The sequence below is a fragment of the Lonchura striata genome, chromosome 5, assembly GCF_046129695.1.
Source record: "Lonchura striata isolate bLonStr1 chromosome 5, bLonStr1.mat, whole genome shotgun sequence".
Lineage (NCBI taxonomy): Eukaryota > Metazoa > Chordata > Aves > Passeriformes > Estrildidae > Lonchura > Lonchura striata.
The window spans coordinates 1171757-1184130 of NC_134607.1; the positions used below are offsets into that span (position 1 = coordinate 1171757).

At 43.1% G+C, this 12374-nt stretch overlaps 1 protein-coding gene across 3 annotated transcripts in view; it reads right to left on the minus strand.

Annotated features, from left to right (window-relative positions):
* The window catches only part of ITPR2 (inositol 1,4,5-trisphosphate receptor type 2), a 240615-nt gene that overhangs the window by 15612 nt on the left and 212629 nt on the right, over window positions 1-12374 (minus strand). For all 3 annotated transcript variants that reach the window (XM_021538671.3, XM_021538669.3, XM_021538676.3), the window contains 3 exons: window positions 10091-10218; window positions 8606-8771; window positions 7199-7359 (listed from right to left, as the gene is read on the minus strand). In XM_021538671.3, the coding sequence (XP_021394346.1) occupies window positions 7199-7359; window positions 8606-8771; window positions 10091-10218 (455 nt within the window). The remainder of the gene's footprint in view (window positions 1-7198; window positions 7360-8605; window positions 8772-10090; window positions 10219-12374) is intronic.

Consider the following 12374-nt stretch of genomic DNA (forward strand, 5'->3'; position numbering starts at 1 on the left):
TCTTATTTAGCAGCCAGCTTTTGTGCTCTTGATGTTACTGCCATGGTAAGTAATTACTCATAACGTGACATGCATCGTAGCAGCCTTTTAAAAGTAATTAAGAAAAAGTTGCATTGCTTAATGATATGTACATACATTTCACCCTTGCAAGTTTGGCTTCGATAGCATCTGCTAGCTTTTGGAGCAAAGCCAATCTTAAAAAGTAAAATAACCTAGTCCTGACAATGGAAGCATTACTAACTTCTCAAAAACTATAAATGCCATGCCCCACTCCAACACAACGTGTGTGCACGAGTCCTGTAAGGATTTTCAAGCCTGGGAGTTGCCGGATCAGAAAGTTCACAATGAACTAGAATTAATGATAATGAAGAAGCCTCAAAAATACAGTTTGTTTATAGTGAGCCAGGAGCAGCAGCTCAGTGTCCCTGGCAGATTCAGCTGCAGCAGCTGAAGGGGTCACTCTAAACAGCTGGTGCCCTTTCTCCCTGCTGATATTATCCCACCTATCCAGAGGCAGCAGAACCAGATCTGTGTCCTCTCCTCAACCAGTGCAGTTCAGACTGGCGTGACTTCAGTGGCCATCAATTTTCACATTAGTACTCTGGGCTGTGAACTGCAGCAGCTCAGGAGTGAACAAACATATCCCTGGTGCTCCTCCCTCTGCTCTCGCTGCGGCAGAAGGGTCTGGTGGACATCTGGGGAAGGAAACTCCTGGAATTGTCTGGGATGAATCAACAAAGTGCATATGAAAAGCACATGGAGTGTCTTCCCGAGATCCCAAGTGCCTGTTCTGCATTATTCATGCTACCTTGGATTGACATTTCTCTGCTTTAGGTCATTCTTTCTACCCATAAGGAGTTTTGTGATCCTTGGATGTAATAAGAATATCTACAGAACCAGCAGAAAAAAACTTTTACCTCCAAAATTCAAAAGGGTGACAGATAACACAATAGAAGAATTTTGGATGTCAGGACTTTTTTTCTTCCTTCTTCAAAGAAGCTTTATTTTAAGAGCAGAGGTCAACAGCCCTCTTAGGACATATAATTTTACTACATTATTTGACAAAAATTGACAGCAGTAAAGCACAGCTTGTTCCACAAACCCCCATGCTGTCAGCATGCCCTTCCCCTTTCTGTACAGCACTTTTTTACTGTCTCCACCTCTCCTGCCTGAATTTCCCTTGGAGCTGCCTCCCCTAGAAGCTCCACGTGGTCTGCTCAGGGATGGCCACTGACTGAGTCAGACATCAGGGGAGCACACCAGGGTCTGGCACTGCTGAAATGCCTTTTGCCCACTGAGTAACCCTGGAGCAACCTCCCCCAAGGTGTGAGGGGACGGGCAGGCAGCCTCCTGACCCACAGCTGTCAGACTCCATAGGTGCCCTTGGCTCACACCTCGGCTGTTTTGACACTGGGTTACGTCTGCTGGGGTTGGCCAAGATGCAAAAAATCCCCTTTGCAAGGTGTGCCAGGGGCTGGACGCAAGCAGCTCTGGCTCCAGGAGGGAGCGTGTCCCCTCACCCTACTCCTGTACCGGGGTGGGGGGGGTCACAGCCACATGGAGCAAGTCTGGCCACGAGCTGACCCCTGGGAGCAGCCAGGAGCTGCCATGGCTCACATCACACCTCCCCTGCCGAGGTGGGACACGGCAGAAGGCAGAGCAGCGAGGCAGCAGAGAGGAGGGTGCCGGGGGAAAAGGGCTGGCGCTGCCCAGCACACAGCATGGGCAGAATGACAGCTATTGTCAGGCTTCTCAATGGCTCATTTGGCATTATTCCCAGCGCTGCTTTTCCATCTAACACCCACTTCTGGGTATCTAATAGAAAAAGAAGGCAAAACCATGAGCTGGAGATAGGAAGAACAGAAACAACACCACCAGCTCAAAGGAGCACGAAATTCAGCTGAATTTTCAAAACTTCAGTATTTAAAAACAGCAAACAAAACAATCGGAACGTTTCAAAAGGGGAATGCATTTTCCTTGTGACATGGCTAAATACTTCTTTTATTTAATAATTTAAAAGAAAAGTAATAATGAAATAAAAGCTAACACTTTCAAAATATTTAAAATAGAACAGTTTAAATATTTTGTCACATGGCCAATGCCAGGTCATTGCTGTGCAACATAAGTGCTTTTAGAATAACTGAATCAGAAGACAATTGTTCAGACTTTCAGGCTGGTGTTGCTCAACCTATCTGCACTGCTTCCTCCCTGCCACATTGATGGGAATAAAAGGTTCATGGTCCCAATGACCATAATGGAGAAAAGAACCTGTAATTTCCCAGCAAAGATTGCCTTGCTTTAGAGAGATGTTCAATTCACTGCAGTATCCTTTACTCTTAGGAGCATAGGCTGGTTTTAGAGCATTTTTCAGCTGACTGAGGAGTTACATAATTGCACAATTACATCCAATTACATAACTAGGGTAAATAAGTAATAATATAATTAGGTGCTGTAATTATGTAGTTATGACAGGTAGCACTAATGCTGATAAAAGCCATTACAAAACTTGCTAAGAACTGTGGACAGAGCACATGAGAATGAAAGTTTCAGAGTTTCGTTTGCTAAAGTCTTTCATTCTTCCAATGGGCAAAATAATTAATTTAATTGCTACGCCAATAGCCTTTTACTTTTGCAAATGAATGGAGGTACAAATCATAGGCTAATTCATATCTCTGTTGAGCTGCAAAAAATTCAGTAACTAATCATGTCCTTTTTTTTAACCTCCATATATCTATTTACAGCTACCAAGGCTTGGGTAAAATATTTGTGGACAAATTACACCTCTGAAAAGAGAAGTATAAAATTTTGGATATTAACCTTCATTGTTCTAGTTATCACATTAAACTGTCTCCTCTGACAAATGAAAACAAAGAACATTCAAAGATTGCTGTATCAATGTAATACAAGTTAGGTGCACCTCTGGGTTTGCTAGGGAGGGTGTTTCTGGTCAAATGGGTCAGATAAATAGGGTTTTTTCTAAAGGAATGAAAATTCAATAGGGGAATCATTCATGCAGGTTCTCAGTGCAAACACGAGGCATGCAGCCAGCTTTTCAAAGTTTCTGTCTCTTTGGATATTGTATAATACCTGTCTGACTTCATAAAAGAGGCCTGGAGAGCAAACAAATAATAAAACCTACTGGGCTGCTTTAATATTCATTAATATTTCACCCAATAACTGATAAAAGATAGTGTGCAAGAAGAAAGGGCAGCACTGGAAGAGATGAAGTGCTTTATTCCCACCAACATCTCCATAAAGCTTGAGGTATATAAACTGTGTGTTGCTTTAGAATACATTTTATGCTTGATTTTTTTTTCTAAAAAAGAAAAAAAAACAGAAAAATTAATACCTTTCTTTATGTGAGCTGGATAACTCCTGACTACTTCAATTACTCCTCAGAGCAGTATGCTAAGCATTGAAACAAACACAGAGCTTCTGGGAAAATCAAAATCACAGGGAACACCAGGAGTTTGCAGAGACAATGTCCACAGTCCAGAGCAAGAAAGCAAAAGAAATGCTCTACCCCAAGGTCACCTGAGGCCAGAGACATGCAGGATAATGGGAATGCCTTGAAGCAAATCATCCCTGGAACAGAGATATAAGTGAACTTAGAAATCTGCAAGAATCTTGCATTTGAGTGAGGGGTGTGTAGAACATAGCCCACATGTTTTTTTCCCCTTTTTGAGTTGAAAAACTGGAGAGGTGAACAATGATGTGTAAATAATTCCCATCCATTTTGGCATCCAGCCTTTCAAATAACATTCCAAAACAAGGAAACCACAGTATTCATGGTTTTTTTATCTGTTATGCTATCAGCAAGCCTTCAAACCAGATGCTGCACTGTTTGCTGGACAAATGATACATAGAAAACACTGAGAGTCACAAAGTAGACAGTCATATTTCTGGGTTCTGAGGAGGCTGGGCAATAAAGAAAAGGATTATTAGAAATTGTAGATGCTTTCCCTGGTGCTTTGTTAACACTGATCATTATTCCAATGTTACTTTCTGCAATACTTTGCAAGACAGGAGTAGGTAAATGCAATTAATAATTGGTTCCTCCTTACTGCAGTTGTAGGGATAGTAAGGATGAGGATAGTAGAGCTAAACTCTTCTTTCCATTAAGGTCACTGCAGCATACACCAAAATTTTGACCTATGTGTATTAAAGGACTTAAAGACTGGATTTGAGTAGAAGTTCTCTTTAAGCGATTTGGCTGTGAAAACACAGAATTCCATTAAATTCCACATAATCCATTAAAGCTACAGAAGCAGCCATAAGAAGGTATTCCTGATCATAACGAAAACAATTAGAATGAAGAGAGTTTTTCCAGGAGTATGATTCACAGAGTTCTTTCAGCCATATTCTGTATAGTATGAAATATAAAATCTCATTCCCCCTTGTCCTTTTCAAAAAAGTCCTAAGACTGCCCTGCTATCCCAACCACCCATATTTATAAATATTTCCTCCAAGCCCATATACCCCTAACAAGCCTTTTTCAGCAGTGAGTCAATTCCATTGACAAGTCCCTTGTAAAAGGTTAATTTTAAGTCTCTTTTCTGCCAGATTCTCACCAGGATGTGCTGTCCTACCTGTGACTTGTTCACCTGTCCCAGCATCACAAGGATGGCCACACAGCTTTTTCAGGCTGTCACAGAGTCTGAATCAGCTTATCTGTCTTCAAGACAAAAGCCATACTCAGGCTTAATGAGTGCACGGAATGCAGCACATCTCACGTGCCTGTGGTGTAATTCATTATTATCAGGCTGTGTTTGGGACACACCAAAGAGATTTGCTACAGCAGCTCATACGTCTGACAGTTGCAAAATTGCCTCTGAGAGTTTTCTTTTTGACTCTTTTGGTCCTTAGCAAAGCTGTACTTCTAAATCTCTTCTTCCAGTCAGATATCATGCTCCATTCCGGCAGTCAGATTATTTTCTTTAATTTCTTAGTATTCCTTGTAGCATGTAGCATACAGTAAATTCTCTGGCTGCAAGAGAAAGTGTTCCTTTTTTTTTTTTGTTTACTTAAGAAGTTCCAATTGCTTCTGCTATGCAGCACATCTTCCCTGGATTTCATACTAGGATTTTAAACTACAAAAAAACACAAGTCCTAATCCCATACCAGACACTTGTAGTTTGTTTAACCATTTAGTTATCTTTTTTTCTCCCACTCTACCATTTATAATTTCATTCCATGTAAGCTTTACATTTCCTGATCCATAAGTACCTCTCCAGCATCCAAAACAACCTTTAACTGGAAAAAGAGAATTTAATAATCCCAAAATCTGAATTACTGCTAACCACTTAAACTACCAGCCTTCTTCCTCAAAGGAACAAGGGCTTTGAGAAATCAGTTCAGCGTTTGGGGTCACATGAGTTTTTGGTGCTTTTCTGTTTTAGATATTCAAAAAGGAGTTCCAGCCATTAATGCAGAAGTAAAATACATTAGTGAATTACACATCAGAAAAGTCAAACCACTGCTGCCACAGGATGAATATACTTACTATGAATATTAATGCATCTCTTGGAATGAAACATTAATACTTAACATACATACCACAAACTTTTAAACTCCTACAAACATTGCAGGGAGAGGAAGAGGAGGAATGAACAAATGAGACAGGCCCCAGAGTCTGATTCCACAAATTAAAATGTATTTCTGACATAAGCTAAAATATTTCCATGTGTAATAGGACAACCTGCCACTATGAATAATTTCTCCTAATGCAACAGAATCTACATGGATTTGTTTTAGGTTTTCTACCTCGCCTACCAAACTGCAGAAATGTAAATCCATCACTGCCTACAGCATAAACACCCTGAGCTGGGCAATGAGAATGATGGTTCAAAATTGAAGGAAATAGGCTGTTTCTCTGCACCTGAGCACTGAATTCCCATCACCTGCCACAGCACCTTCCCTTCTAGTGGCAATAGCACTTACAAAAGCTCGATTTAACTGGAGCAATCAAGCATACACTCCTGTCTAAACACCACCATTTCCACTAATGTGAGTTCTTCAAGGTAAGCTCTGCACAAGGCTGCACAGTGCGTGGCAGTCAGCTCTAATTTTAGCCTGCTCCCAATTAGGCATCTTGTCTAAACTAACCATTTAGGCTCTCAATGGAGTGAGAAAGGTGAGCCAGCCCTGCTATCCTGGACACCCATCTGAAGGCAGGATAAATAACCCAGTTTTCTGCACTGTCAAGGCAGAAAGGAGCTGGGATCGATTGAAACCTGGCGCCTGAGCTGATGACAGCTGAAGTGAAAGGAGAAGAATCTTCCCCTTGGCTAAACTGGGGAGTAAAAGGCCACCCAGCACCTCAGTAATGAGGCTGGGTAGTATGCCCAGTCAGAGGCTTGATGAGTGATAACAGAGAGATAGTCTTGATAAGAAATGCGGCTCCAGAAGTGCATAAACAGCGAATCCTGATGCACATTTGATTACAGCCTCCTCCAGGATTCAGACATATGCCAGCTCTGCAACCACAGAGCCTGGCACAGGCCCTGAGCAGTGCAGTACCTGCCAGCAAGTCCATGGGAAGAAAATGCTCCACCAGAATAGCCCAGCAGGCAGGTAAAATTCCTCAAAAATGAAGCCCCAACACAGGCAGCTTCGATAATCCACTCGTGTCACTCAGCAGAATGAACCCTCCTCAGCAGCAGGCTGGAAACAAAATGTAATGGAACACCTCTCTGGCCCAGCATCATCACATTTCTCTCTCTAAATCCAAGTACTCTCCCTGCTTCACAAGGCAGTTTCTGTGGCTCTTCAAATCCCTGTGGCTGCTCTGCTTGGTCTCTTCACTAACTTGCTCAGAGCAGCCATAGGAGAAAAGCACCAGCCCTGAGCACTGACCCCGTGTTTCAGTGTGCAGCAGGAGATGTTATTTTCCTGGACAGCAGCCCAGAGACACTGGACAAAGCTGGAGCAGCAGCAGATGTTATGATGCATGCTCTCCTGCCCCAGCTCTGCCTAATGAGGCAGCAGAACCCACAGAGTACCGACACCAAACTGGAGACTGAGGCCTGCACCTTCATCTTTTCCATTATTGTTGCAGACTAAGACATGTGAAAAGATCTTTAAAAATACAGATCAATGCCTCCTATTGTTCAGAGAGAGGGGAAAAGGAAGATATTCTCTGCCCTAGCTGCAAGGAGCATCTCTCAGTTGCATAAAGCACATGCCCAAATTGACTTACCACAATCATTTGTGCCACGTAGCTCTCTGGGCCAGTGTATTCAGTTGGATCTTTAACTTTGACAAGAACTATAAAGTACAAATAATGCCACATGTTGTGCTCTGCCTTTATATGCTCCTCAAACGAAACGGTCTTGTTATCAAATTTGTCTCTCTCCAGTCCTGCAAAAAGAAAAGAACATAAAGCCAAAAAATAAATTTCAACATAGAAATACACAAATCTGTTAAATATGTTAGAGAAGAGAACCTAACTTAATTTAAAGGATCATAAATTTGAAAGATCTTAATTTAAAAGTTGTAACTGCCAGGCAAGAAATACCAGGCCAGAAGGCATTCCTGACAGAAGCCTTTCAACGCAACATTTATTCTCTTTTGTGATATTTCCTCTTAATAACAATAACAATAACAATATAATAAATATGTTACAGTTTCACAGAGCCTTCTATACTGAGGGCCATAAAGTGTTTTACAAGTGTTGGCTCTGGCTCTTTCTGGATGTATACTGAGAAGCACATAATGTGCAGTCCAGGCCCTGATCTTCCAAAGATTTATGCACACTTTTAGCATCAACATATAAAGAGACCCACTTAAACTTCAGTGACATTGTTTGTGGGCTTAAACCTGGCAGAGAGGGTGAGCCCCTGCAGCTCAGTTGTCACACAGTCTTTACAGAGTCATAAGAATTATTATTTTTTTTTTCCCCTGTAATGGTCTAAATCTCTGAGGAAGAATACCAGAAGTGAGGAAGGAGAGGAATCACCAATGTTTGCCTCCCTGGATTTCCTGTCCACAGACACTGTCTAAAGACACATTGTGCTCTGCACAGCCTTCATCCCTGTCAGCACAACCATGGAAGCAGCACCCGAGGCTACAAAAAAGCAGCTATCTGTGAAGTCCCCCAGGAAGTGAAGGTCTGCCCCTCTTTGTGAGTGCGCTTGAAAATAAGTGTGATTTTTTTGTGGGCTTTGTGGGGATGATTTCCACTAAATTTCTTTGATCCCTGCTTCATATCACCTTCTGAAATTGGCAGCTCTTGCTGATGCTGCCCCTCTGGAATGCCCTGTGCTGTGAAATAGAAGCTGCACTTTGATCTGCAGCAAGCTCTGTGAAAGAGTCAGCAGCTGCCCCATCTCCATTAGTGGTGATGATGCAAGCGTGAGACACAGCTCTCCTGCCTCGGATTCTGGGTGGAGACTGTGAAGCCACCTCTCAGCAAAACTAGCTTTTGATTCACAAATCAAATCTGTCTCCTGCTGAGAGGGAATAAATTTGGAATCAGCCTCTAGAATTTTTACTGGCCTTCCTTGTAGAAGATAACCATGCCTGGGGCCCAAGCTTTATTTCTTGAGGAACAGTTCATTTTCACTCCTTTCACCCTCAAATATCTCAAGAGATCAGTAACACCTACCACAGATGAAACAGGTGGTCTTTAGTATCTCCTCCTTTTTCTGCTTTTCGCTCCTGAGATCGGCAAATGTATCAATGATGACTCCAAAGATCAGGTTGAGAACAATAATTATGACAATGAAGTAAAACAGAAGATCATAAACAACTCGTGCAGCAAACAAAGGCTCCTGCAATGGCAAGGTTGCAATAAGGTAAAAAAAATAGCACAAATCTAAAATATTGAACAACATTTTCACATTAGCTCAAGCAAAGCTACAGATCTCTTTTCATATGCCAAATTCTGCTAGCCTTACTCACAGGACTAGGGAGGGACTCCCCAAGTCCTTTTCTTCCCCATGATAGAGACCTGAAGTCACCCAAAATTGCTCAGTTTCCCACACATTCATGGGAATAATAGCACTACCCTTTAGGGAGTGTGTCCATATAATTAAGCATTAAAGAGCTGCTAAGTGGCAAGGTTCAATTTCAAAGGGTCACTTTCAAAGTCTGTAAGTGCTTACAGACTCCACTGGGGATAAATTTTGGCTCCTGCAGAACCTCCCAGTCTGTGAGACAGGATATAGACTCCTCCTACTAGCACAGGGAGCTCTTCCATCCAGATTTGAGTTGTCTCTGGACTCCTGCAAGCCCTGCTGAGATCCTACTTGATCCTGAATTTACTTATAAAACGTATAGTGTGGCTCATCAAGCAAAGTGCTGCTAGATTGCCTTTATTTGTGATGTTCTTTTTGAACCTAAATAAAAATGCATGAAACCACCCAAATATTAAGGGAGGTCCTTAAATGAATTGCATTTCTGAGGAAACTTCTGCAAGAGAAAATATGCCACAACAGATGAAATTCTGGTTTGATCTTCATGCTGGTTGAGTACAAGTAAACAACAGGACCTATTCCAGGGCAGATGCCATGCTGAATATAAGGTAAAATGTCCAGGTGGAGCCTCCTGGGCTCAGTCCCTGCCCGTGGCTCTGGTGCCATTGCTGGGCCCCAGAGCAGAGCCTGGGCCCTGCTCGGAGCCCTCCCTGCAGCCAGGGACACCCAGGGCTGAGGGCCCCTCTCAGCTGGGGCTCCTCTCCAGCTGCACAGCCCCAGCTCCCTCAGCCTTTCCCTGCCAGAGCTGCTCCAGGCCCTGAATCCTCTCGGCAGCCTCCGCTGGCCCCGCTGCAGGAGCCCAGGACTGGACCCAGCATTCCAGATGTGCCTCCCAGGGCTGGCTTCTTAGCAGTGCTTTGAAGGTTATGATATTCTGTATTTTTCCAGAAGTGGTAAACAGCTACCTAGACATCCTTTCTTCAAGTATCATCATCACACCAAGCCTAACTCTTCCTGTTAAATATCCCATCTGGGATCTAAAAATTACAAGGATTAATCAGCTGTGTGACATGACATCAGACTAGATACAAATATTCTCTATAACCTCCAAAAATTGACTTTGGCATTCATGAGATGCACAGGGAGTAATGCATTTCCTGAGCCAGAACACTCACATCTTTGGAAGGCTTTCTGAGCACGTCTCCCACACCACCACCATTCCTCAGGCCTTGGTTTAACACAGTCACAATGCACATGAGCAGGGTGTCACAGGTCCTTTCTATTCCGTCCTCCTCTTCTTCACCTGCAAACAGGAACCACAGCATCAAACAACCACTCATCAAACAAAGCCACAATTCTGTTTGAGAAAGCAACTGCAAGACACATCTGCCTCTTGGATTTCTCATCCAGAACCTCATTGATCATCCCCACTGGTGACATATTTAGGCACATCAGGCACAATTAGCCTGAAGAGAGACGAAGAAAATCACAAGCAGAGCTCCCACCAGCTGTTAATGACCCAAAGCCACCATCTCTGCTCATGGGAGCACCCCTTCTCCTTGCAGTCCTCCCATGACTTTTCCAGTGGGCCCCCTAAAAATGCAGCACAGACAAGAAGCAATATAAACAGAGAATTAGAAGCACATTTGTAAAAGGATTGTCTTCCTGTGAAATCATTCCTCTACCTATTAATGTAGAAGCCAAGTCATGTTAGCATTTCAAACCATTAAGGAGGGGCTGGCTTTTGTTCGAGTTGGTCTGTCTGTGATTTTTCCATCAGCACACGTGCCCAAGCACAGGTCTGACAGACCTTAAATGAAAGGCTCTCCCTGGCCTCAGCTTGAAATCTTGGATTCTGTTCTTATCTGTGCTGCAGAGCTGCCGTGTGGTTTTGGCCGAGCCACAGAGGGTACTATTGTACAGGAGATATTTGAACGTGCAGAGGAGCTGGGCTGGAACACCAAACCCCAGGGGCACTTGGTCCACCTTGGCCAGAGTCCCTCCCACCACACACTCACTGCTTCCACAGCCTGCCTTTGAAGAGCCCTGCTTGAGCTGTTCCCTGTGTCCTGCTGGCTTGGGCTGAAGGGTCAGGGCTGTGCCTGCCATTGCTCCTGCCTTCCTTCCTCTTTAGGGCACGCTTGGCTTGCTTGGGCAGGGAAGGCAGCAGCGATTCACAATCGGTTGGCTCCATGCACTCTTTGTAACAGAGTTTAACAAATAACAACATCCCACTGTGAGAGTTGACTGAAGCACATATTTAACAGCCCCAAACCACCACATCTGGGGCACTGAGATAGACTCTGATAAATTTAATTGACTGCAAGCACTCACATTGCAGACAAGGAATTTAGATTGAAATTTAATTTTGGATTTGGGTTCCCAAATTGTGGTGCATGTGTCCCGGCTAGGATGGGCAGGATATTGCTGGTGTCTGCTGCTTTTGCCACCACTGCTTCTGTGCCACAGGCAAATTAAATGAGAAACAACTCCCTACTGAAGGAACTTTGAGCAAAAAGAAAAGCAAAAGCAGACATCAGGACAGACTTCCCTGTTAAACTATATGGTCATTACAGACACTACTCACACAAATAGTCCTGGATTTAAAAATAACTGCTTAAATATTGAAACTGAAAAGATTGAAACAAGAAACCTTTTTTTTTATCCTGTCATACCTAGATTTTTTTTACTAGCATAGTGATGTTATTCATACCAACTAATACCAACTAATCTTTGCTCTTGTATCCTGCCATTATTCCCTGCTTTCAAATAATATTCCACCTTTTTTTTTTCTTTTTTTTTGTTTCTGGTGGGTTTTTTTTTTTTTTTTTTTTTTTGTAGCTGTGCTTGAGAAAGACACCAGAAAGACACCATCCACAAAATAAATAAAAAGCCTTCAAAAAAGCCACAGTTTCTATTTCTTTTAGGTAACTACAATATTTTTCTCTGTTCACAAGCCCAGACTCAGGTTCTGGAAGCAGCAGATGATCAGACTCTGGTAAACAGAGAGGATAATCTGGGACTGAGAATTGAAGAGGGAATTATCTACTAGCAGCCCTAACACCAGCTCTCCCTGTCCATGAGATGCTAATTCAGAGCAAGCCAGGCTTCAGAGAAACAAGATACATCACTTTGCACATCTTGCAACACAGAAAATCAGCATCCCAGCCAGAAAAGCTCCCAGAAAAGCAAGCTCAGGTTGCAAGATCTTTGCCAGAGAACCAGACAGCCCAAAGTTGGCAGAAACCTCTAGTGCAGCAATGTAGGCTGTGGGGAGTGTACAGACATCGTTTTTGCTGTTCTATTCCACTCCCAAATGTGGAGCAACAAGAGCTGCCTTCAAGCTGGGAGCCAGGCAACCCTACAGGCACATGTTCTGCCTCAGCTGTCTGTTCTCAGTGCTCAGCAGCATTCACAGTGCAGCCTCAGCCCCTCCAGGCACCAGCTGTACCCATACCT